Source organism: Diabrotica virgifera, chromosome 2 (assembly GCF_917563875.1).
Source record: "Diabrotica virgifera virgifera chromosome 2, PGI_DIABVI_V3a".
In the NCBI taxonomy this organism is placed as follows: Eukaryota; Metazoa; Arthropoda; class Insecta; order Coleoptera; family Chrysomelidae; genus Diabrotica; species Diabrotica virgifera.
In genome coordinates this window covers 47,992,825-48,019,363 of record NC_065444.1, presented here as the reverse complement: position 1 = coordinate 48,019,363, position 26,539 = coordinate 47,992,825, and the positions used below count along the sequence as shown (strand labels likewise).

The 26,539-nt window shown below is 34.5% G+C and overlaps 1 protein-coding gene across 2 annotated transcripts in view; it reads left to right on the top strand.

The window, feature by feature from the left end:
* Positions 1-18,233, top strand: part of LOC114327744 (homeotic protein Sex combs reduced-like) — a 287,926-nt gene extending 269,693 nt beyond the window's left edge. Inside the window, exons 2-3 of one of the 2 annotated variants that reach the window (XM_028276451.2) lie at positions 8,115-8,327; positions 16,745-18,233. In XM_028276451.2, the coding sequence (XP_028132252.1) occupies positions 8,115-8,327; positions 16,745-16,860 (329 nt within the window). In that variant the 3' untranslated portion in view covers positions 16,861-18,233. Of the gene's footprint in view, positions 1-8,114; positions 8,454-16,744 lie in introns of both variants that reach the window. The other variant, XM_028276458.2, reaches the window with a different exon arrangement.
* The last annotated feature ends 8,306 nt before the right edge of the window (positions 18,234-26,539 follow it).

Below are 26,539 nucleotides of genomic sequence, written 5' to 3'. Positions count from 1 at the left end.
TTACAATCACTATTGCTCTGGGTGCTATTCAAAACAGCTTAAACCCCGCTGGGGCTAAGCGGATTAGTGAAACTATTATAATAAGATGCTTAATAGCCCGAGAAGATTTATGAAGTACCGATAATTTGGGTATTTTAAAATATTTTTCTCTCTCTAACTTATGTACGTATCCATTTGATTTCAGATTTACTTATATCAATTTCTGCTCTTATTATTGAAAATTCAGAGTTGGCGCAATAATAAGAATTGACCGTTAATTTGAAACGAATCTATTCATATACATTTTATTGAATTTGAGTGACATTATATTTTCCATAAGATGTGTTGTGGAGGACAAGGCTTTATCAAATGCTACTGCAATAAGAAACGCTCTTAAAAATTATGTAAGTGTAAAAGGTAAAATTCGGACTTTGACTATAACATATACACTGTCCCGCAAAATTAACAAGATGCGTGAAATTCCAAAACTTTCTCCATTCAGCTTTCCAAAGCTTTTAGTTTTGCTGAACATACTGTATTATAATTAAAAATCTTTGTCAAAGCATAAGTGGCCTATTTATTAATTTATTTCTTTTAAGTTTGTCATTTTTTAGCTTAATTGACTACATTATTCCTTTTTAGTGCATTATTGGTTACTTTTTAGTGAAAGAAAGGTGTATTTAATAACGAAAAATAATTTACAATAAAGCCAGATCAAATAGTACTATTGTTCTACATATTAATAGCGTTCCATTTGGTGTATCGAAGCAATGTTTAGCGTTTCGCGAAGAACAAGATTCGGTGCTTTATAAAAAGTTCGATAAACTGGTTCCGATTCAAGAAGACCTGAACAGGAAAACAAAGAGCAACAAATTCCGTTAAAAATGGTTATTGCTATTTTTATGCATACTACTAGCATTCCATTCGGTGTATCGAAGCAATGCTTAGCGTTTCGCGAAGTATAATATCCGATGCTTTACAAAATTTCGATAGACTGGTTCTGATTCAAGAAGATCTGAACAGAAAAACCAAGAGCAACAAATTCCGTTAAAAATCGGTATCTTAGACTATAGCTTTGACTAGTAGACTGACAAATTTTCATGGTACCATAATTTCACTTAATGCCGTACTTAGCAGATTAAGCAATCAAAATTTATCATCTTATGTATCTGCTGCAGGCCCTATATTGATCGCTTGATTATATATTGAAGATTGGAGAAACGCTCTTTTTACAAACGAGTCTCATTTAACGATATATTTACCTTATGATCGCCAAATAATATGGAGAAGGCATGGAGATCACCATGGCAAATGTTGCTTATATCCCAAAGTACAGCTTGGCGATACACGTACCTATAATGGTATGGAGAGGCATTTTGTAGAAGGACATACAGATTTTGCTCTTGCGATGTTACGTCTTGCGGGAGACGTCTGGAAGAACATGTGGTACCTGGTTGAACATTTGTTGCTCAAAATTTTCTCTTAATGTAGGATACTGCTTTGCCGCACATAGCCAGGGTAACAGTGCAATTCTTTACATATGTTAGTATTCGGGTACTAGCCTAACCTCCAAGAAGTCCAGACCTTAAATTCATAGAGCACTTTTGGAACAGCTTGGAATGAGTGGTTCGGAAAAATTATGGCAAGCTTGAAACTGTGGTATTGTTAGAACCGGCTCTGGTAAACGAGTGGGAACAAATACCGCAAAACGAGGAGCGTTATGATAACCTCAATAAAAACAATTATTAGTGGTTGTACACATCTTTTAAAAAAATTCTCTTAATTTTTTTTGACAACAATTTCCAGATTGGAAATCGAAACGTTAACTATTTTTATTACGTTATTTGAAACGTAATTTGAATTTGCTATTGATTTCATTTTATCGGGACACTTTGTGGCGATATGTCCAGGCTTTTTGCAGGTATAACAGGCCATAGTTTCTAGGAAAATTCGATGTGTTGTATTATCGAAGTCTAAAGTGAATGAGTCGGATAAGGAGATATTGTGAGGACTAACGTATATTTGTCTTTTGAAGCTCAAAATATGATTTTATTCAGGAAGATTGGAACTGATTTTTAGGAAGGTGACTGGGGAGAGAAGAATAAGTCCTATTTTTTTGTAAATAATCAATTAACAGACTGTGTGGTATACTGGGACATACGTTTGACAAAACGATACGTTCGGCTGGAGAAATCATTCTTCTAGGTTGTACAATATCATTCTCGATTTTTATTTGTCCGTGATTTTGCATAAATTCGTCAACCAGTTGTTTGCTTGAAAGGTACATACATATCCGATTGTTCGATAATCGAGACGAAAATATAATATTTTTTGGTTGAATTAGATTGCCCAACGGAATTAAATAATCTTTCAGCTTCGTATTTTCTAAGGCGCTGAAGACAATCGCTTGCAGTTTCGACGGAAAAGTTGTAGAAGTTACTGATGAATAGGTTTTATTGGTATTTATCTGCAGTTGTTGTACATGTTGCGAGTCAGAGAGACTCTGAATGTTAGGTTCCATTTTTAATTTTAACACGAGACATGTATTCAAAACTAATACGGACCTGACCAGCAGTGGCGGCTCGTCAGAGAAGGCAAGGGAGGCTCAGCCTCCCCATAAATTTTTTACACACTCTACACTGTTTTGTTTATCATGAATCGCGAAAACAACAATCACTCTCACTATTATACAACGTGTAAATTCCATATTATCACTAATTATCCATACGTACGGAGCATTAGCATTAGAACGCATGATCGCGTCTCAGTTTTATTACATATTATTGTAGGCAGGACCCTGAGTTATCCCGAGATGCAAGCACGGAGCCGAGAAGCCCAGCAGTCTCCGTTGCTAATGCTCCGTGCAGCGCAGCAGGGGTTTAAGGAGACCCGGTCTCCTAACAGTGGCATCTACGGTGCCATCACACGCTGCCCGGAGATATACCAAGAGAGGCAGAGTAGCTTCTCGGCTCCGTTGCGTGGTTGCGTGCGTCTCGGGACAACGAATTTTAGGGTGCTGACTAAAAATAATGAAAAATCTAAAAGTGCGAATTTTGTTATGAAATTTGGTATGTGGGGTTATAATAATATTTGGGACAACTTGCTCAAATAACTTTTTCCGATATCTCTAACTCAAAGCAAAATATCGGTAATTTATCGTGTTTTTGAATTCGCAGTAGGCCGCGTTTAGAATTAAAAAAATTCAGTTGAGTATCTTAAAAAATTTGGAGCTTCATTATGTATGGACTGCAAAACTTCAAATCTGTATTTATTTTGATATGCATAGGTATCTATTTACAAATAGATGGAATTGTTAACAAATAAACGACGAAAAAATAAACTAAACGACACAGACTTTGGTATTAACTTTTACAATTAGGCTAACTATTTTTAAAATGATATGATATCATGAAATTATGAATTGGGATATTATGAAATGTAAATAAAAAATGGTCAAAAAATGGGGCCTTAAATTACATTTTTTGGCGCATTTTTTTGCTAATGCAAATTTGTCTAGATATTTTACAGTTAGGTATAGCCTCCCCTATTGTAAAAATCACGAGCCGCCACTGCTGACCAGTAATTAAGCAAGTAATTAAACCAGTAACAAAACTGGAATAAATTGTAGCTTATATCGTACTTTATTGATGTTATTAAATAACAATTAGCTAAAACTGCTTTACCACGTTATATTAAACAAAAATAATACGATGGATGCACTTACTGGTATCAAATAAACTTGTCACTTAACTATTTATAAATAAACTATTACTCTTTCTGCACAAAATTTGCAATTTTGTTGAGACCAGAAATAAACACACTTTTCGTTAGGTCATTCAGGGCCGTATTTTTCTTCTTATATTTTTGTTTCTTCTTTTTCGTCACCTTTGCCTTATTTCAATCTTCCTTTTTAAAATGTTAAGACATCCTTCGTGACACCACTCTTGTTGTGTGTTTTTTCTTTTTACCACTATAATAATTATGTTTTGTAGGACTAAGTCCAGTTTATTCGGTTATGTTTCGCCATCTTTTGAGTCCTTCGTGTGAGTGGCACTGACTCATTATCCCATGTACCATTTGTATCCATATGTTGATACACAACAATTTTTTCATAAAAACTGACAGGTGTGATTTTTATATCATTATTTCAAGTCAAGCTATAAATATCCCGAATAATTGTTTACGTTGCCGAAGAACGGAATCCCTCTTTTCCACATCCCGTTCGGAGTGAATATGGATAGTAAATATAGAATAACCTTTTATTTTTTTATTTGAATACCGAGATTTACAGCGTCCACAAATGCTAGCTTATTTCAAAAGTGTCAACATGCCAAAAATATAGTTTTATACGCACACGCTGGGCAAAATAAAACACGTATACGATCGGATTTTTTGCTTCCTTCTTGCCAAGACAAATTTATTTATATAAATTAATCATTTTTAAAATGAATCACGGGAATGGATTCGTACAAGTCGCTTGAATTAGTACGAGCAGGTCATTTATCTGAATATTAAATTGGATCAAAACTGTCAAGCATCTGCAATTATTACATACTAATTTATTGGAAGGAAACCTTGCAAAAGAAAAAACCGCGGGTCATAACAACTCAAATTTTCAATATATATAAATTATTGTAAAAAATCTGAATATGTGGAGTAGGGCTGGACTGACTCAAAAAAAGGTGCCAACCTTAATTCTAAACGCAAGGCGCCAGATACCCTTTCCTATGCTTTTAAAAATACTAGTGCATGGTGCATGTAAAGTAAATCAACCTTATTTATCAATTTTTAAGTGTATTTTTAATTTAAATCCACAAACTTTAAATCAGTCAGGATGAGAAGTTTCTCACTGTCCTTTATACTCCGTTATATTCTTTTGTACACCCTAGATTCTGTAATAAAAACTGTAATGTTTCAACTGCTTCCACCAAAGAATTTACTCATTCAAAAAATTTGGGAAAAATCATGGTGATTGGTGAACAACAGAACTCCCTTGCTGAGAACAGAAGCCAAAATATGGCCCCTTAAATATGAAGCCATTGGGAATGTGGATACAATTGACTTTTTTTGTTTTTGATCCCAATTGATGGGGGTAAATTCTTTAAAAAAGGACGGCATCAAAAATAGAGCGTAAAACAAATATGGTAATCTACCTCTGCTAGACTCTTTTTGAATTTTTATCTCGTTTAAATACACCTAATGCAACTAAGGTTAATTAAAATTAAAAAATTAAAGAAGGTAAATAAATAAATAAAAACCAATACAAAGATGAAAGTGTAAACTATTCAGTGACTGCAGCTGTACGTACCTAATATTCTACGTCTACCTATGCTTTTGTTTCCTTGGATTTTTTCCTGCGTTATCAGTTGGAGCAAGATGTATCTCCCTCTGCATGTAATATGTCCAAGATACTCTAATTTTATAATTTTTATTGTATCTAATTCCTTTATTCATCCTTCCCCGAAACCTCTTTGTTTGTGGCGTGTTCTGTCCACGATATTTTCAAAACTCTTCTATAGACACACTACTCAAATGATTGTAGTATTTTCATTGATGTCGCATTCAATATCCAAGTTTCCACTTCATAAAACATAGTTGAGAAAACGTAACACCTCGCCAATCTAACTCTTAGCTCCAACTTTAAATTGCTTCTGTAAAGCTTCACGTTTTTTGTAATTTGCTATAGCGTTTTATATTCTAATTTAGATTTCCTGGAAGTAATCGTTTGTGGACATTGTTCTAAGGTATGCATATTTGTCGTTTGACATTGGCTCCGTTTAACACTCTCACTATTTCTTTAAGTTCTCGATATTCGTTTAAATTTTGTCTGATTGACCTTCATTGTTAGACATATTCTTTTCCATACTCGACTTCCATACTTTTCGCATATCTAATGTTAATGGGAAGTCCGTTTATTTTTATTCAAGATATTTCACCCTCGAGAGCTTTTTTCAGGATTTCTTCCGAGTAGACATTAAAAATAATTGGCGAAATTACACATTCCTGTCTCACCCCACCCATGTTCGTTATAACACGTAATAACACGCACACATATTAACAAGTACTCATACAAAGAATGCATTTTAAATAATAGTAATAATAATAATTACCTACATCAAATGGGATTTTCGCCAGAGGGACTCTTCTGGATTATTCCGACGCTAACTGCATATTTAACCCTGTTTCAGATAACTAGTGATGATGCACACTAACCCAGGTGACGGCTCGTTAAATTTTTAGAAATGAAAATTCCCTACTAGTCATCATCTCATCATTCTCTTTGCCTTTATCCTTATCTTTATCCCTATGCGGGGTCGGCTTCCCTAATTACATTTCTCCATAAGTTTCTACCTTAGGTCATATTAACATCATTCCCCGTTTCTGACATGTTCTGTCTAAGCGACTCCTGCCAAGTCTTCTTTTGCCTTCCCCTCCTACTCCTTTCAGGTACCCGCATTTCAGCAATTCATCGTATTGAGTGATTAACATCTCGACGTTGAACTTGACCAAACCATCTTATCCTATGCTCCCTCATTTTGGCATCAATTCGTGCAATCCCTAGACTTCCCCTAATATGCTCAAATTTAATTTTATCATCTTTTGTTGCCCCACTCATCCATCTAAGCATTCTTATTTCCGCCACATGCATTCTTTGTTCCTCTTTCTTTTTAACTGCCAACATTCAGTTCCGTACATCACATTCGATCTTATAGCTATTTTATAGAATTTTCCCTTCAACTTCATTGGAATTTTTCAGTCACACAACACACGCCTCGCTTCCTTTCATTTCATCCATCTACCCTAATTCTACTACATGCATCTCCATATATTTCCCCATTATTTTGCAACAGTGATCCTAGGTACTTAAAACTATTACTTTTCACAATCATTTCACCATCCAAAGATCTCACTTTATTTGTAGTAACTTCGCTTTTCCTATTCCAACATTCCAAATAGTCTGTTTTTTTCCTTGTAAGTTTAAACCTTTTTCCGCAATTACTTGTCTCCACTGTTCCAGTTTTTGTTCTAAGACGCTTTCTCTATTTCCTACGAATACTACATCATCAGCATACATTACACACCAGGAAATGTTACGATATAGTTTCGTTGTTATCTGATCCAAAACCATCCCATTAGTACAGATTGTTAAGAGAAAATCCAGTTCAGTTTTCAACCCCTTATTGTATTGGCCATTGCACGTTTTTATGGAGATACTTGGTACAGTATTTACTGTCGATTTGATGAACGATTTATGCGAGTTCGTATAGAATTAAGTTAGCAATGAGAATGGTATTTTCAGTAAAATTGGAATAAGTTGCAGCTTTCTATCACGACTTTTCCATTTAAACTAGTGCCTTAAGCTAATTTGTCAATACCGTTTCTGTTAGTAATATAGCAAAAGTAACACGTTGTTATAATATGTTTTCTATATTAGAAGCTCTCAAAACCGACTTACCCGCATATCTTGCCCCGGCCGGAAATCCTCGCATAACCAAGCTAAAAAAGAAGAAAGTCGATAACAATTCTGATTGATTTATAGTGTCATATATATAATAGTATGGTAAAGATTTATTATAGACAGGAAGTAAAAATACCTATCAAAATATGTAATAATGCAACAGCCACAAGAATGACAACACTCTTAATCATCACCAACTGTAACCTAATAATATGAAGTACAATAAAGATGTTCTTTGTGAGAATTTTAGAACCATTTATATCATTCATAAAGCTAATTAAAAAAATATTATCTAAACAAGTAATAATGAAAGCAGTAGTAGTCTTTTAAACGAAATATAAAAATATATTGTGTAAAAATGTTAAATGGGGATCTACATAGCAACACAACATAGATAGTGGAGAGAACAGTATACTTGTTCTCGTGAACAAAAAAGCTTAAACTAGTATGACACAATAGGCTAGTTTATGGTATACGGTATTTTCATATTTGTGATTATACAAACCATTCAAACAAAACAATTAAAAAAAAATCAAGTGGTGTCACATCTGGAGATCTTGGGGACCATTCTATTTTTCCCCATCTACCAATCCATCTCACCCAATTAAATCAAGGGCTTACCGCTTTTAATAAAATTCTTACTGGATTTTCTCTAATTTCATTTATTTTGTTTCAGGTACTGTGAACGCCAATGGAGAAACGAAGCGCCAAAGGACGTCGTACACTAGGTACCAAACTTTAGAGTTGGAGAAAGAATTCCATTTTAACAGATACCTGACAAGGCGGAGAAGAATCGAGATAGCCCATGCTCTCTGCCTAACCGAGCGACAAATAAAAATATGGTTTCAAAATCGGCGGATGAAGTGGAAGAAGGAACACAAGATGGCCAGTATGAATATCGTTCCTTATCATATGTCCCCATATGGTCACCCTTATCAATTTGATCTGCATCCTAGTCAGTTTGCCCATCTTGCAACTTAGGATGTTTTTTGAATGTGATTCTGTTATTATATAGGTATTTTTATTTTGTTTTATTTTTGTTTTTTTATTTTGTTAGCGCCAAATTTGAAACAAATTCGGAGCACACAGGGAACACTTAGAAGTTTTGAATTGTAAATACATTGTAGTTTAATAGTTCCAAAAACTAATACCTACATGCAAAAAACAAATATGCTTTATATGTTGTATTAGCTTATCATTAAGTTAATTTTTGCACTTTAGAAATTGACAAAATAATAAAAGAAGTCAAATTAGAGTGTAGTTCCCCGTATTTGTAAATTTTGAATACACAAGTTAGAATTTACGCTGTCATATAGAGACAGGTTAAATATTAACAACATAGTTTCTGTTTGTTGGTATATCTCTTACTCTTCACCATTTAATTTCTTAAAAAAATAATACCAGATCTCTTACAATCATCTCCTCCTTTATCTTTAAAAAGCTTTTTCTTGGAGATGAAGCTCTTGAAAGAGATAATGTGTTGGCTATATCTTACACCTGAATTCAATACATAAAAAGTTAAATCAAACCATTTTCTTATTTTGGTTAAAATCGTGATACACAGTCGTATTTTTCTTGTCTCTATTATTATTTCTATCTTGTACTAAAGCTTTGTATTTATGTCTTGTTTTATTAATTTCACAAGCATTTAATATTTTTCTGTTCCACTATTTTTAAGTCAGATCCAGATCTACAGTTTCTATTGTGCAAATTGATGACCACTAGACCGATTAAAGATGAGAAATCGCTAGGATTTGATGACCTGCACAAATTAATATTAGTTTAATAAGTATATTATGCAAATCATTCACTATTGCGTATACACCAAATTGGAAGAACACAAGTAAAGTGCAATTTGGATTTAGAGCAGATCTTGGTCCAAGGGAAGTACTGGTCAGTTTCACAAGGAGACCGAACAAAGATAACATCTGGATACACGCTCTGTATAGAGAAACTGCCAAACAGACAAGTGAGGTTAAATATCCAGGAGTAATGCTGGATAAGCGGCTTACAAGGAACGTCCATCTGGAAAGAATATTTAACAAGGCAAAACTTTGGACATTTCGGTTATCAAAGGCTATCTGGGAAATCATAAGGTCTGGAACCCAAACAGAGATGTACTGGCTACGTATAAATGTAGTCAGACCTATGATTACGTATGGCTATAAGGTTATCTGAGTGCCAATAAAAGACCACCAGAAAGAAACTGAATAGGCTTGGACGACTAGAATGCTTAATCATAACAGGAATGTTGTCTACTACTTCAATCGCCTCCATGGAGGCCATACCTGACCTCCCTCCATCACATATATGGATGGAGAAGAAGGCAAAGGTAGGAATATACAGAAGGCGGATAAGACGTCAGAAAGCAGGGCGAAAGGATACCGTGATCAAATCTGTAGACTGTAGAGATAATAAAAAATCATCCAGGTTTTGAAAGAGTACTATGAAACTGTATGGAACTGTATGAAACTATGAAAAGAGTACTATGAGAAAAATCTATGAGACCTACGTAGAGGTCTTGGTTTACATCCAAACATCCAAACAAAACTTCCCGTGTTCCCAGTCCACTTCTGAATCCAAACTGTGTGGCGCTTATGTCCTCTTCTAATTTGTTAAATATTCTATTGTGAATTATTTTTAAAAATACTTTTAGTGTGTGGCTTACCAATGCTATAGTTCTGTGGTCTGAACACTCTCTGGCGTTATTCGTCCTCGGGATAGTGACAAAAGTAGAGGAGAGCCATTTCTTTGGTATGATGCCTATAAATTGTGTTAAAGAGGTTCACCATTATTTCAAGTGTGTCGTCGTCTATAAGTTTCAACAATTCTACAGGAATTTCATCTGGTCCTGCAGCTTTACCCCCTTTAGTGTTCCTTATAGCATATTCTATCTCGCTTTTTAGGATTTCAGGCCCTGTTGTGTCGTCTGTAGGTTCTGCCACTGCTATTTCTGGTGTTTCCTCTTGATCTTTTTTAATTCCCTCCCTCCAGCTTCTTCTCGACCTTCTCCCTTGTGTTGTCCACGTCAAAATCTGTTTAGGGATCCTGTCATCTGGCATTCTCTGTACATAGCCGGGACCGTATTAGTTGTTTTCTTTTTATGTCATCAGTTATAGTATGCGTGACTCCCATCATTGCATTGCTCGTATTCACTCATTTGGAACCCGATCTCTTCTTGATTCGTGTTTCTTTAAATTCTGAAATATAATTTTCCCTTCTTTTGGAATAAAGGTAGATTTAGTGTGATAAACCAACAACAGAAATTATTAAAATGAATTGATACACTCTGTTGATTAGTTAAACGTTTAATGTATAATTTTTTATGGATTTGTAATTAGATAACTAACATTAAGAAATAAATAAAATTTAAGCAGCTTTAATAACGTCATCAATTTTTTAACCCATAATTGTTTCATAGTTAGTGTTAAAAAATGTGCATGCCTAGACTCTATGTACTTATTATTAGTTTTATTTGAACAACAAGAAAGTTTAAGAAACTGTTACCATCCTTAGCAAAGCAAACTACTAAAGAAAAGTCGTTTAATCAAGCATAATAAGGCATTTCCAAAGTTTATTTTCAAAACGAGATTGCAAATTTCTATTTACACTATCAGTATATCACTGTCTATATAAAACGTGGAACATTTTTCATGAGAACATTTGCTGCAAGCTTAGATACATAAGATTAACTGTGAGTAGTAATAGGATTCCGTACGCTTTTCATTGCTTTGATGTAGATTCCTTACCTCTTTGGTTCTGTATAGGAACCTTTCTGATACATATGTGGGAATGTTCATAGTCACCTTTATAATGTGGTTATGTTCTACTTGAATCTTCTTCCTGTTGGATTTACGGGTTTGGTCCCAAGCTATAGCTGGTGTGATGATGCTGTTGGCCATTCTTAACCTGGTTTTCAGGCCTAAATTTCTATTTCTTTCAAGAGATCTTAACGTGCTTCTTGATGTCTTGTTTTAGTGATAGGGATGTTGACATGTGGTGTCTTTGTCATTCTTTTGTCCACTAGAACTCCAAAAAATTTTTGTTTGGTTGGACCATTTTATCTGTATGTTGAACATTCTCACTTGGTGGTCCTGACTTCCTAATTTTTTTTGGAACACGACTGCCTGTGATTTATGTGGGTTTACTGTTTTTTCTATTTGAGTGAACCAATCTTCCTTCTTCTTCTTCTTATACTTGTTGTAGATCTGTCGATCTGTTAATTCCGACGTTGAAGTATTTCTTGAGAGGTAGACTGCCAGCTATCTCTCCATCTTTTTGGTGGTCTCTCCGGTGGACGCTTGCCTGCTGGTTTTCCTTCTAGCGCAATTCTTGATAGTCTGTGCTCCTCCATTCTGTTTACATGACTGAACTATTCTCTTCGTATTTGCCTGCCCCATCCGACTACATCTTGCACGCCACATTGTTCCCTGATGATGTTGTTTCGTATTCTATCTCTTCTTGTCTTCCCTGCTATTGCTCTTAGTGTCTTCATTTCGGCTGTTCGTAGCATGCTTTTCGTTTTATTGGTGTCTTCTCTTGATTCAATGCCATAGGTCATGACAGGTCTGATGCAAGTTTTATAAATTCTAACTTTGCTATCCATTCTCATATATGGGTTATTCCAGACAACATCTCTCAAACATCCGGACAAGACAACGGCCTTGTTAATTTGTCCTCTTAGGTCTCTGGCTGGGTCATGATAACTTAATAACTCGATAACTCTACACTGGTTACTGGTTGATTGGTAACCCATCTTCCAACTCATTTAAAGCATCTTATAGAAATCTTCTCACTAGACTGAGTATGGTTTGCAAGATGGTTGCTGTGTCCACGGTGTATATGGACTACAGAAAAGGTGAAAGTATCCCCCTGTGGCACTACGGCCTCGAGCATTCCGATTTAAGACAGGTGTCATATTTGAACCCTGAACTTTCTATTGGCTTCTTCTTCTTTCTTCTTCTTCAGCCTGTTTTCGTCCACTGCTGGACATAGGCCTCTTCCATTTGCTTCCATCGATTTCTACTCTTGGCAATTCTCATCCACTGTTTGCCCGCGACTTGTTTGATATCATCTGCCCACCTCTTCTGCGGTCTGCCTACTCCTCGCCTGTTCTCTCTTGGTTTGTTAGTCTCTGTGTCCATTTTTCGGGATTATCTCGGGCAACATGTCCGATCCATTGCCACTTGAGCCTTGCTATACGTTCTGCGACATCAGTAATCTTTGTTCTTTCACGAATGTCGATATTTCGAATTTTGTCTCTCAAACTAATCCCTAGCATGGCCCTCTCCATCGCTCTTTGAGTTGTACTGAGCTGCTCTAAGGTTTTCTTTGTAAAGGCCATGGTCTCCAGTCCATATGTAGTTACAGTAAGATACATTTGTCATAAACTCTACGTTTTAGACACATTGGTATATCTCTATTCTTCAAGATAAAGCTTAACTTGCCGAAAGCTACCCAAGACAATTGTATGCGTCTTTTTATTTCGGCTATTTGGTTTTCTTTGCCGATTTTAATGGTATGTCCAAGATATATATATATAGTGGTGTACATTTTCAAGACTGACGTTGTCAGTAACAAGATTAGTTTGTACATTACTCATTATTTTTGTTTTCTGAAGATTCATTTTAAGACCTATTTTATTTGACTGCTGGTTTAGTTCCTTCATCATTTGCTCCAGTTCCTTAATATATGTACTGAATAATACTATGTCGTCCGCAAACCTCAAATGACTCAAATGTACACCATCAATGTTTAGACCTTTTTCCTCCCAGTCGAGCTGTTTGAATACATTTTCCAATGCTAAGGTAAAAAGTTTTGGTGAAATAGTATCACCTTGTCTAATACCTTTACCAAGGCGTATTTTTTCGGTTTTTTGGTCTTCATTGATTTTGATGTGGAATGTGGCCTGTTCATAAATGTTTTTAATGAGTGTAGTGTACCGTGAGTCTATTCGAGCATCCTTTAGGGCTGACAAATAGACCAGGTTTCAATACTATCGAAAGCCTTGTGAAAGTCAATAAATGCCATATGTAAGGGTACATTATATTCTGTGGTTTTTTCTACCAGTGTTCTGATGGTTTGTAAGTGATCGTTAGTACCAAACCCTTTTCGAAATCCCGCCTGTTCAACCGGTTGATATAAATCAAGTTTTTGTGTTATGCGGTTAGTTATTATTCTTGTTAGCAATTTCTATAAATGTGACAACAAACTTATAGGCCTGTAGTTTTCAATATTAGTAGTGTCTCCTTTCTTGTGTAAAAGTATTATTTCGGCGTTTTACCACAGTTTGGGTATTCTTTTCTCTATTAGACACCTATTCAGCAAGACTTCCACAACCTCTACAACGATGTTGCCACCCATTTGTAACATTTCAGACGTTATATGAGCCTCGCCAGGAGCTTTTTTATTCTTCATTTGCTGTAAGGCATGTCTAATTTCCGAAGAAGTTATTTTAGGGAGAGTTTCCGAGGCGACGTTTAGAATTGTTCTATGGTCTGTTCCGGGGTTCTGTATAGTGGATGTATAAAGGTTCTTGTAGAACGTTTGTATTTCCTTGATTATTTGAGTTTTTTCCGTCACCGTATTCCCCTGTTGGTTTTTGATTTTAGTTATCTTCGATTTTCCTTTAGTTAAATTTGATTTCAATACTCTCATGTTTCTATTGTTTTCGATGGTTTGCAATATTTGTTTTGTTTTATAAGCCCGCAAGTCTGACCTTATGCTCTTTTTAACTTTATTGTTGATAGCCTTATATTCTGGTAATTCTTTAGATGTTCTTCTTCTTTCTTCCATTAAATCCAGTGTTGTTTGTTTAAGTTTCGTTTTTCTCGGATTTTTATTTTTACCACAGATCTTTTTTGTACTTAGTTGATGTTATGTCATTCGTTAATTTTTGTGTTATTTCATTTATATCTTTCGTGTTGAATACTGGTAAAGGTCCTAGTTTCTTTTTTAGTTCACTTTGATATTCCTCTTGATTCATTTCGAGTGCTTCTATGTTTGGTAATTTATCCTGTGTTAATAATTTTCTTCTATCGAATTTTGTATTTACTTCTATTCGCACCCTAACTAATCGATGGTCCCTACCAGTGTCAACAGAATTTAGTACAGTAACATCTTTAGCAATGTTTTTGAAGTTAGAGAGTATAAAGTCAATTTCATTTTTTACTTTGCCGTCTGGGCTGTGCCACGTCCATTATATCTGCATCTTTTTCTTGTAGAATATGTTTGAGCAGAATAGCTTTTCTTTGCTGAGGAAATTTGCGAGCATATCTCCCCTGTGATTTCTACTTCCCAGTCCAAAATTTCCTATATATTCGTTGTTATTTTCGTTCTTTCCTATTTTAGCGTTGAAATCTCCCTATTGAAATCTCCCTATCTCTTCTATTGGCTAGGTAGGACGAAAGAATGCATGTCGTTGCCTTGCTGTATCTAAGCTGGCTCATATGGCGAATAAACCCTTCATGCCATATTTTGTCAAATGCCCTACTGACGTCTAGGAATGTAGTAACAATGTATTTCTTCTGGTATCAGTACATGATATAACAATAGTTGTTTAGCTTTCTTCTTCTTTGGGTGCTGTCTTCTTAGCGAAGCTTGGCGATGACTTCTGCAAAGTCTTCTCTATTTTGGGCTTTTCTTGTTAGACTTTGAAAGTCTAATTCTGTCCATTCTTTGATGTTGCGCAGCTAGGTCATTTGTCGTTTACCCGGGCCGTGTCTTCCTTCTATTTTCCCTTCTATAATAAGTTGAAGGAAGTTATACCTGTTGTGTCTAAATATGTGTCCAAGATAAGATGTTTTACGTTTCTTTACAATTTCTGTTCACGTTCTCTATTCATACGTCTTAAAGCTTCTGGGTTTAGCTTTCAAGTTCTGTAAATTTGATTTTATATTATTGTAAATATGACCAAGATTGATTCAGTTTAAATTACAGTTTCTTAGATCTTGAAAAAACAAAGAACCTACTTAAAGAGGCTTATGTTGATCAGATTCTCTCTCTCTTGTCGTTTTCCCATTACTGAGGATCGCGATTTCTTCCAATATTCCTAACAATGTTTCTCCATTGATCTCTATCTTCAGCTGCTCTAAGAGCTTCGCAGAGTGAGTTTCCAGCTGAATGCTTTATTTGGTCAGACCATCTAGTTGGTGATCGTCCTCTTGATTTTCTCCCAGGAACGTTTCCAGAAACAATTAATCTTTCCAAACTGTCGTCACCTCTGCGAACCACTTGACCAATGAATTGCAGAATTCGTAGCAGACATATTGTGAACAGCCTTTTTTTAATATTGAGTTGGTTTAGAATGGAAACGTTTGTCCTATGAGCTGTCCAAAGTATGCGCAGCATTCTTGTCCAGCACCACATCTCAAAGGCATCAATTTTTTGGCGCTCGCATGCGCGAAGAGTCCAGGTCTCTGCTACGTATAGAAATATTCAGGGCATATAGAAGGGCATTCAGCAGTCTCATCTTGATATTTTGAGAGAAAGGTCTGTCTTTCCAAACTTTAGTTAGGCGACTCATCGCATTTTTTGCCATACCAATACGTCTCCGAACTTCTGCTTCACAGTTACCATCGTTAGTTATACTAGACTAGAGATAGATAAAGGTGTTTACTATCTGGTATTCCTGTAACATGTTAGTCAGTTGAATAGTGTCGAATCTGTTGACCACCATTATTTTTGTCTAGTTTTATTGATTTTCAGACCAACTTTGTTGCTTTCGTACTCAACTCTTCGCAGAAGATCAAACATTTCTTGCTTATTTGCTTCTATAAGTGTAGTGTCATTAGCAAATCTTAAATTGGAGATTTTCCTACCAGCTACTGTTACTCCACCGGCCCATCCTTCTAAAACCATCCTCATGACATGTTCACCATAAATGTTAAAAAAGTCAGGTGACAACACGCATCCTTGTCTAACGCCTCTCTCAGTCTTGAATTGGTTTGAGAACTTCTGATCTAGTCGTACTGTCGCTATATTAAACTGGTACAGATTTTTAATAAGTGTCACCAGGTGCATTGGTGCGCCCATTTCTATTAAAATTGACCCCAGATTTATCCAGCTTACACAATCAAATGCCTTTTGGTAATCAACGAAGCATATAATCATAGGTACTTGAAATTCCCTAGACTTTTCAAGATCAGATTAGAGATTAGAAAAAGTAGTTTAATTGGTAATTAAGCATTTTTCAAATAAAACCAATAAAAATATTGCTACGCAATTCACCCTTCCATCCCTATGAAACTTGACTGAAACGCACCATCACTAGATTCATTAAAACTCAAAAACCATCTCGTGTTTCAGATTTTCACCTGGCGTCCCTCCAGGACGAAGGGTATGCATTCCACCAGGCCATGGGGATGGGAGGTATGGGCAGCATGCAGCGCGGTCTCTACGCTTGCGGAAGTCCCTACAGCTAGCCCTGGGCCACCTATAACGGAGACTGCGGCCCATCTTAGGCCAAATTCGGATCTTGGAGCAGTCTTCGGGTCGTGGTAACGCGATGGATCACATGGCGGGAAATATGGAGGCAGTTAATTGAAAGACAAGAAACAAGAAACTGTATTATATTCTAAATGTTAAAAGATATTCCTATCAGGAAATCACTCAATATTAGTCCATTCACTCACGGTAAAATATTGCAAAACCTCCCAATTTTCAAGACCAGCTTGGACTGACATTAAATTTGGCACACATGACCTGCCTAACATGTCAAAGAAAAAAAGTGATATTGTGCTGATGTGTACTTTTCCCCTGGTGGTGAGTACCACCACTTCTCGGGTGTGAAAAAACATACGTTAAAAATAAGTCCGGAGGTGGATAAACTGACTAATTATAGAGTTTTTTTCAATATGTAAGTCAGTAATTCTCGAGTTATTTGCGAGTGAATATGTTCGTTTTTCAACAAAAAAAAAACATGTTTTAGACGGTTTTTCGTAAATAACTCAAAAAGTAAGTATTTATCGATAAAAATGTTCTTAGCCAAAATATAGCTAATAAAAAAGAGAAAAAAAATGATGTATGCACGAAGTCTGTAAATTCAGTAGAAGCAGAGTTATAGCTAATGAAAAGTAGGTTCTTATTCGTCAATTTCCAAATCGAATCTTTTAAAATTAAACACTTTTCGTGGAAAACTTATCAAAACTTAAGTCTAGTAAGTCAGGAAATAAAATTCGAAACTTGTTTCAATGTTTAAACTAATCACAAGTGTTAAAAAAATGCTTTAATATTGTTTTTTTAAGTTTCTATCATCAAAAGTAAGTAAATTACGCTCAAAATAAAGTTGGTCCCTTATTTAAATAACAAAAACATCGTGAAAATCACCCCCTAATTAGCATCCCAAATGAAATTAATCGTGACCGCAAGTTGCTTTATTTATGTATTGTTTAATATGATCTGTAAGTTTCATCGGTTCAAAGTGCTTATTTTTTAAAGGGCTGTAGTTGAAAGGGCTTGAAAGAGTCATTAATCACGAGTGTATGAAAATTTTGAACAGCCATATCTTAACCAATTTTTGTCTTACAAAAAAATAAAAAATCCAAAATATTCAGAACAGCAAAACATATTTTTTTACTTTTCAAGATTTTTCGTATCACTAATACTTTTTGAATTGTTTTGAAAAAAGGCATTTTTTTAAATTTCAAATTTTTTTTTTAATTTAAAGCCAATACTTTTTTCAAAAATAAGCACTTTGAAATGGTGAAACTTACAGATCATAGAAACTTACATAAGCAAATAGTCCAGAAAGCCACTGCGCATCCGTTAGAAAAAATATTCTAATTCGGATTTTTTGCGCAATCTTACTCAAAAAGGACTCCTTTTAACAAATTTGCATGTTGCCAGGACCAAAAGGTGGTCAAAAATTTTTTAAACGTTTTTTTTTTTTTTGTTTTTTTCCTAAAATTATTTTTTTTGCATGGAAAAATTTTTTTTAGGTTTTTTGGATCATTCCAAACAGAAAAGGTCTTTAGTGACTTTTCTCTAAAAATGATAGTTTTTGACATATAAGCGATTAAGAATTGAAAAATTGCGAAATTGGCCATTTTTAACCCTCAAAAACTATGTAAAAAACTGAAAATTTTAATGTTGCCAAGGTAGGTAGATATTCTTTAAACATCGATTGATGAAATCCCGAAGAGTTTTTTGCAATACAATATTCAAAACTCCTTTGTTTATTAATTGCTAATCAAGCGTGCGCGACACTATTTTCCACCGACAGTATGGTGCAAATGAAAGGAATAAATTCGTTATTTCGTAAACCGGCGAATTTAAGGAAAAATCCCGAAACAGGTCGATTTTTATTTTTAAGTTATGATATTGTGGCATATATGTTGTAGTAGTGACGTCATCCGTCTCGGCGTGATGACGTAATCGATGATTTTTTTAAATAAGAATAGGGGTCGTGTGGTAGCTCATTTGAAAGCTTCTTCAATTCTCTATTCAGTAATGTAAACATTTACATAATTATTTATACAGGGTGTCCTTCTACTTCTTTTTTTGTCAAATAATTTAATTTAATAAAAATTTTTTGGACACCCTGTGTAAATAATTATGTAAATGTTTATATTACTAAATAGAGAATTGAAGAACCTTTCAAATGAGCTAGCACACGACCCCTATTCTCGTTTAAAAAAATCATCGATTACGTCATCACGTCCAGATGGATGACGTCACTAGTATACCATATATGCCACAATATTATAACTTAAAAATAAAGATCGACCTGTTTCGGGATTTTTCCTTAAAGGTGCCGGTTTACGAAATAACGAATTTATTCCTTTCATTTGCACCATACAGTCGGTGGAAAATAGTGTCGCGCACGCTTGATTAGCAATTAAAAAACAAAGGAGATTTGAATATTGTATTGCAGAAAACTCTTCGGGATTTCATCAATCGATGTTTAAAGAATATCTACCTACTTTGGAAACATTCAAATTTTCAGTTTTTCACATAGTTTTTGAGGGTTAAAAATGGCCGATTTCGCAATTTTTCAATTTTTAATCGCTTATATGTCTAAAACTATCATTTTTAGAGAAAAGTCACTAAAAACCTTTTCTGTTTGGAATGATCCAAAAAACCTAAAAAACTTTTTTCCATGCAAAAAAAATAATTTTAGGAAAAAAACAAAAAAAAAACGTTTAAAAAATTTTTGACCACCTTTTGGTCCTGGCAACATGCAAATTTGTTAAAAGGAGTTCTTTTTGTGTAAGATTGTGCAAAAATTCCGAATTAGAATATTTTTCCTAGCGGATGCGCAGTGGCTTTCTGGACTAAAAGTAACTTGTGAAGCAGTTAGATATTACGATTAATTTCATTTAGGATGCTAATTAGGGGGTGATTTTTACGATTTTTCTTTGCCAATAAAAAGAGACCAGCTTTATTTTGAGCGTAACTTGCGTACTTCTGAGGCTAGAAACTTGTTTGAAACACAAAAATAAAGCGTTTTAACACTTTTGTGATGAGTTTTCCCCGAAAAGTGCTTATTTTGGTTAATTCACGTTGCAATATTCGATTTGGAATTTGAGGAATAAGAACCTACTTTTCATTAGCTACAACTCTGCTTCTACTGAGTCTACGGACTTCATACGTACACCACTTTTTTCACTTTTTTATAAGCCATATTTTCACTACGAATATTTTTTCGATAAAATACTTACTTTTTGAGGTTTTTGCGAAATACCCCCTAAAAACGTGTTTTTTTTTTGTTTGCAAAATGAACATATTCACTTGCAAATTACTCGAAAAATACGGACGTAGTGAAAAAACTGTATAGGAAAACAGTTGCTTAGAATTGTCTGTTTATCAACTTCCGGACTTACAGTGGTGTTAAAAAGTCCTGCATCACCTAAGCGCCTTATAGTTTTTGAGGTTTAACACAAGTTTTTTGTATATTTTCGCTAATTCATTTTAAGTTGGTGCTTGTAATTAGCATTATCGGTATACTTACTAATAGCCTAATAAAATAAAAAAAGTCAATATGTAAATTCGTACAGGTTAAAACAAATTTTATATCAAAGTTTAGGTGGGTACAAAAGATATTTTCAAGAAAGTATCCAAATCATACAAGGGGATCATTGTTTAAATAATTAAAAAGGGGTCATTTTTGCAAAAAAATTACTTTTTTAACTGCTGAGGTCATTCAATTACAAACGAAGGTCTATAGGATTTTTTCTGCAAAGTTGAAGAGTAAATATTTCTCATAAGACTTACTAAATTAAATTTGACCCCCTATTTATTTAAATAATTATATATAAAACTTTAAAAACAAATTTGCAAAAAATTATTTTTAGCGTTTTAAATAAGCACTATAAAATATCTTATTTTACAGACTAAGTTGCGCTATGTTACCACTATCAAGCAAAAAAAATTGGTCGAAAACTATTTAATAGTTTTTGAGATATTGAATTTGTTTATTAAATGTTACTATATTTTCAATTGCAAAAACGCGGTTGTTGCCAAAGAAATATTCACCTGCTTAAGATCTCAATATTTTTATTTTTATGTATATTTTCGATAAATGTATTGATAAATTCAAATTTCAGTTAAACTCCTCCCTAAAATGGCATTTGAAAATTATTCAAATTTGTTTATAATTTGTTTTTTTAATAACGTCGCGGGGATTAAATATCTATTTTGAAATGTCGTTTCGATCATTGGGTTCCTGGGATTTTTTTAGTAATTAACAAAATTTTTATGTCGTTTTTTCTTCTTCTTTTTCTTCTTACTACGGGCCCGTTTAGGGTTAATTTTATTAAGAATGTCGAATCTCTGAGTTGTAGATTCTAGACCTAAAAATATTAAGATTTAACTAAAATCTTTTAAATAAAATGTGGCTACTTACTGAGTTACAGGGTGTTTTATTTAAAAATTTAAAAATTATTGTTACCAAGTACGTTAAAACTATTTGACGTATCCTTATCATACTTGGCAGAAAGTGTGGCTATTATACACCCTATTAAATTGTGATTAATAAACGTTTCTAGCTAGTGCCAGAGACGTAGGACAGGGGATAGTGAATGATTGACCCTTCCCAAATTCTACGCCACTGAGTTAATTACTATTGTAGCGAAATTTTTCGATTCTCCAATACTTTGTATGTAAATAACTTTATTGGTATTTATAAAGTCATCAGTTTGAGAGATATTGGAAGTTTAAAATGAATGAATGAATGAATCAAAATAACTATGCCGTTTCATTTTTAACGTCCAATATCTCGAAAACTAATGACTTACTCATTACCAGTGAAGAGTATATTATTTACATAGAAAGTATTGGAGAATCGAAAAATTTCACTAAAGTAGTAATTCCCTCAGTGGCGTAGAATTTGGGAAGGGTCAACCATGAACTGGCCCCTGTCGTACGCCTCTGGTGGTAGCTAGAAACTTTTATTTATCACAATTTAGTAGACTGTATAGTACCCACACTTTCTGTAAAGTATGATAAGGATACGTCAAATAGTTTGAAAGTACTTGGTGAAAATAATTTTAAATTTTTTTCAATTTTTTTTTTGTTTAATACTGGTAACATAGCACAACTTATCCTGTAAAACAAAATATCTTATAGTGCTTATTTAAAACGCTAAAAATAATTTTTTGCAAATTTGTTTTTAAAGTTTTATGTATAATTATTTAAATAAATAGGGGTCAAATTTAATTTAGTAAGATTTATGTGAAAGATTTACCCTTTAACTTTACAGAAAACAATCCTATAGACCTTCATTAGTAATTGAATGACCTCAGCAGGTAAAAAAGTATTTTTTTTGCAAAAATGACCCCTTTTTAATTATTTAAACAATGATCCCCTTGTATGATTTGGATACTTTCTTGAAAATATCTTTTGTACCCACCTAAACTTTGATATAAAATTTGTTTCAACCTGTACGAATTTACATTTTGATTTACATGTAGTGCAATTTTATTTTACTAGACTATAATGTTTTTTTAATTACTAGCTCAAAATTCTACAGAAAAGATTAAAATAATCTGATTGAAGGGATTTCCCATAATCCGAGAAAATTATGAGGTGATTATTAAGTCGTTAAAGTATTATTAAATTGAATCTTAATGACAAATTTGCCACATATTTTGACAATATAAATAAAAACCCATTTATTCGCTCTTTGATTTTTGATAAAAAAATCACAATGTCATCCCAGACCAAACAAACTAAATTATCGAACGAAAACCGTTTTGAAATTATTTTTCACCATAAAAACGACAAATATTGTCGCGAAATAGCATCCGCAGGAAACTGTAATCAATCTACAGTAATTAGAGTCATTAAGAAGTATGCTGAACAAGGAAAAATCGACGACAGACCGCGTATTTGGTAAGGTGATACAGGACTTTTTAACACCACTGTATTTTGATCGTATGTGTTTTCACCCCCGAGAAGGAGTTGTACTCACCCCCAAGGCAAAAGCCCACCTTGGCACAATATCACTTTTCTTCTTTGACATGTTAGCTATCTGTTTGCCAAATGACATGCCAATCCAAGCGGTTCTTTAAAATTCGGAGAAAAAATGGTAAGTGAATGGACTGTATAGGAAAGGAGGCTCGGTGCTTTGCTTAAATTGTTAGCTAGTTTCTTGTGGATCAGTTTACGGATGTTCCATTATACTCTCGCTTTGTAAACATGTGAAACGTCATGGAGTACCACGATTTCTTCTTTGTTTTGTGCCAATAAACGCTTGACGTATTGGTTACTATATTATAGCTGTGAAAATAGTAGTGACAAGTTTCCCAGCTGGTTTTTTAATAATAACATCTTCATAAGAATCAACCAGAGAGTAGGATGTATACGAGAAATTTATATTTTGTCAAAATATTTTTACGAACTCCTGATATTGTTGTATATTATTTTATTAAGTTATGTAATGATAAGAAGGGATTATCAGTAGTTCTAAAAATATTTGGAATTGTTTTTAATTAAAGACACTACAAATCAGCTTTGTTTTGTTTTTGTATACTTTGTCACATAACCTTTATTCTACAAAAGGAATTAAAAATACATCTGATTGTGCAATATTGTTATGGAAATTATTATTTTGAATGTTATTGTATTTTTTACTTTTTTCAAAAAAGACATTACGCTCACTTTATTATCTTTAATGTGAACAGAGGGTATCAGCGAAAATGTGTTCATTTTAAATACCTACATGTCTTCATCGACTTTTATTAGATTACGTAAAAAGATCAAATTCAAGCACCTAGTTTGTAAATATATCTTGTTCATAGAAACGTACCTAAAGTAGACCTAGATTGAGTAATGAAGGTGACAATACATAATCCATTCTTCTTCTATGGAACGATATAAATCATCATCACTATTTTTACTTTTTATACCACCACCGTTCGGAGAAGTATTATTGTGCGGATTACAAATACCATTGCCGTAGGTTCAGCGACGATTTGGACCCCTTATACCATTAATCTTCATCATCAACAGAGTTATACTCTTCGTGAGTCTTTGCCTCTTTTACTATTGCCATTCTTGTCGGTCCTGTGCCACTATTTCCCATTGTTACACTTCTATTTTCTGCAGTTCCTGGCTGATTGCATCTTTCCACCTTCCTCTAGACCGTCTTACTGGTCTCCTATCTTCTTCTTATTCTACAGCACTACAGCCCAAATTAAGCCTTGGCCTCCTTTATTTTTTGCCTCCACCCTTGCTTGTCTGTGGCTGCTCTTCTCCATACACGGACTTCTAAAAGGGCTTGTGCGTTGCTGTTTACTGTGTCTTCCCAGCGCTTTCTTGACTTTCCAACCGGTCTCTTTCCCTGCATTCTAGCATTCAGTGCTCTTTTTGGTAGCCTATCCTCTCCCATTCTTATCACATGTCCGGCCGATTGCAATCTTTGTATTCTAATGAAGTCTAACAGGGGTGCTTCCTTATAAAGTTGATAAAGTTCGTTGTTGTATCGACTTCTGAAGATTCCGTTTTCCCTCACAGGTCCTAGTATTCTCCTCAGTAGGTACTTTCCTTTCGAATGTGTCGAGTTTGTTTTTGGGTGTTTCTTTCAGGACCCAGGCTTCACTGCCATAGCATGTTATTGGTCGAATTAAAGTTTTATAGATTCTCATCTTTGTATTTCGGTGGACACTTTTAGACCGAAATATATGGAAGAGGGTAAAATAAGCTCTGATTGCCCTCTGGTATGCAAACTTTCCAACCGTTTCAATGTCATCTTCATCTATAATGTTTTGTGGGACTATATTTCTTCTCGTCTGAGTCATTATTTTTGTTTTTTCTGTGTTAATTTCCAGACCTAGCAATTTTGTTTGTGTTTTTAACTCTGCGTATGTTTCCTGTGCTCCTGTTGATGTTCTACTCATAATATTAATATCATCGGCATAAGCGGCCAGTTGAACCGTTCGGTTGGTCAGTAGGTTTCCTCGTCCAGTTTGCATTTGCCTAACCGCATTCTCCAGTGCCAGGTTAAACAATGTTGGGGCCAGCCCATCTCCCTGCTTTAGTCCCTGCGAAATTTTGAAAAAGTCTGTCCGGTGGTTTTGTATTCGTACACATGCCTGAGTTTCATCCATTGTGGCTTTAATGAGTCTTATTAGCTTGTGTGGTATTGCCAATTCAACCAATATATAGTATAGTTTGTTCCTTTTGACTGAGTCGTATGCCCGTTTGAAGTCTATAAACACGTTGTGAACATCAATATCGTGTTTCTATGATTTGCTTAAGATCTGTTTGACTGTAAATATTTGATCCAATGTCGATCTTTGTATCTGAGTATCAGCCCGTCTGATACTCTCCAATAATATTTTTTGCTAGTGGTTGGAGCCGCTGGTTTATAATATACGTGAGAACTTTATATGCTGTACATAGTAGAGAGATTCCATGGTAGTATTTGCACTGGAGTTTGTCTCCTTCTTTATAGATCGGGCATACTATACTTTTCTTCCAGTCGTTGGGTATTTCTCCCATCTGGTCTTTCTCAAAACACACGTTTCTAAGCCGATTGTCATTACTGAATATCACATGTCTTTTCCATCTTAGTCTATTGGTCTTTATATATCGCACTAGATTATGCTACTGCATCTACGTCATGGCCTAAGGTGAGAATCCCCTAGCAGCTATGGCTGGTTTGATAAATTTCGGATAAATTTTTCGCATAGCATGTTCTAATGCCCGGTTAAACACCAATGTGGATAACGGATCTCCCTGTGTCAGTCCAGAATCTAGTAGGAAGCATTTGATGTTTTCCCTCCCATTCTAACTTGTGCAAAGTAGTTACTTACACTTACACACATTCGCGTTACCGCAACTAGTTTCTTAGGTATGCCCAGCTCAATCATTGCGGTATTTGCTACAATTGAGAAACTTCGCTTCTTAGGTAGTGTCACAAAGATAAAAGTTAACTTTTGGAGGGCATTTTTATCATATCTAGATCTGTTTGTAACTTCTCTAGGGCAATTAATGGATTTTAGGTAACAGGTGTTATTGTATCCCTTATAGGCATACGAACAGTATCGACTAGGTACGAATGTACGTCATTTTTAAACCAACTCTTGTAAAATGTTGCTGAGTTGTAGATTGCTTTTCTTTTCTATATAGTCAAATTGCCAATTTAGCACTGGGATATCAGATGAAACTACTCCTTTCACTATCTTTTTTAGTGGTCGGTCAAATATTTTGGCAAGCAAATTGGTAGGACCATGAATATCAAAATAGAACAAAAGTTAATGCCCAGACCTCTTCAGGTTTCATAATCACAAATTCAGCGAATTTACATTGTATTGGAATAGGGATTAAGACGAGTATTTGATTGTTCATGGTAGTATGAAAAATTATAGCTTAGCAAGTGCTTGAAAAACATCTTAAAGTGTTCAGGGGCTTGATGGAAGTTTTTGTATGTTAATGCCCAGTAGTTTTCAAAAGAAGTATTTCTGGGGTTTTGAATTGCAGAATGAATTCTGATTTCATTAAATCAATCTTTTGTACATTTTTCTTCTTCATTAAATTTTATTCTCTGTTAAAAAAGGTGCATTTTTAGCAATTACATTTTTGTAGACAATAGATATATAAAATGGACATACTTTAGATGAGCCCTCTGAAAAATAGTTATGATTATAGTTTGAGAAGAAA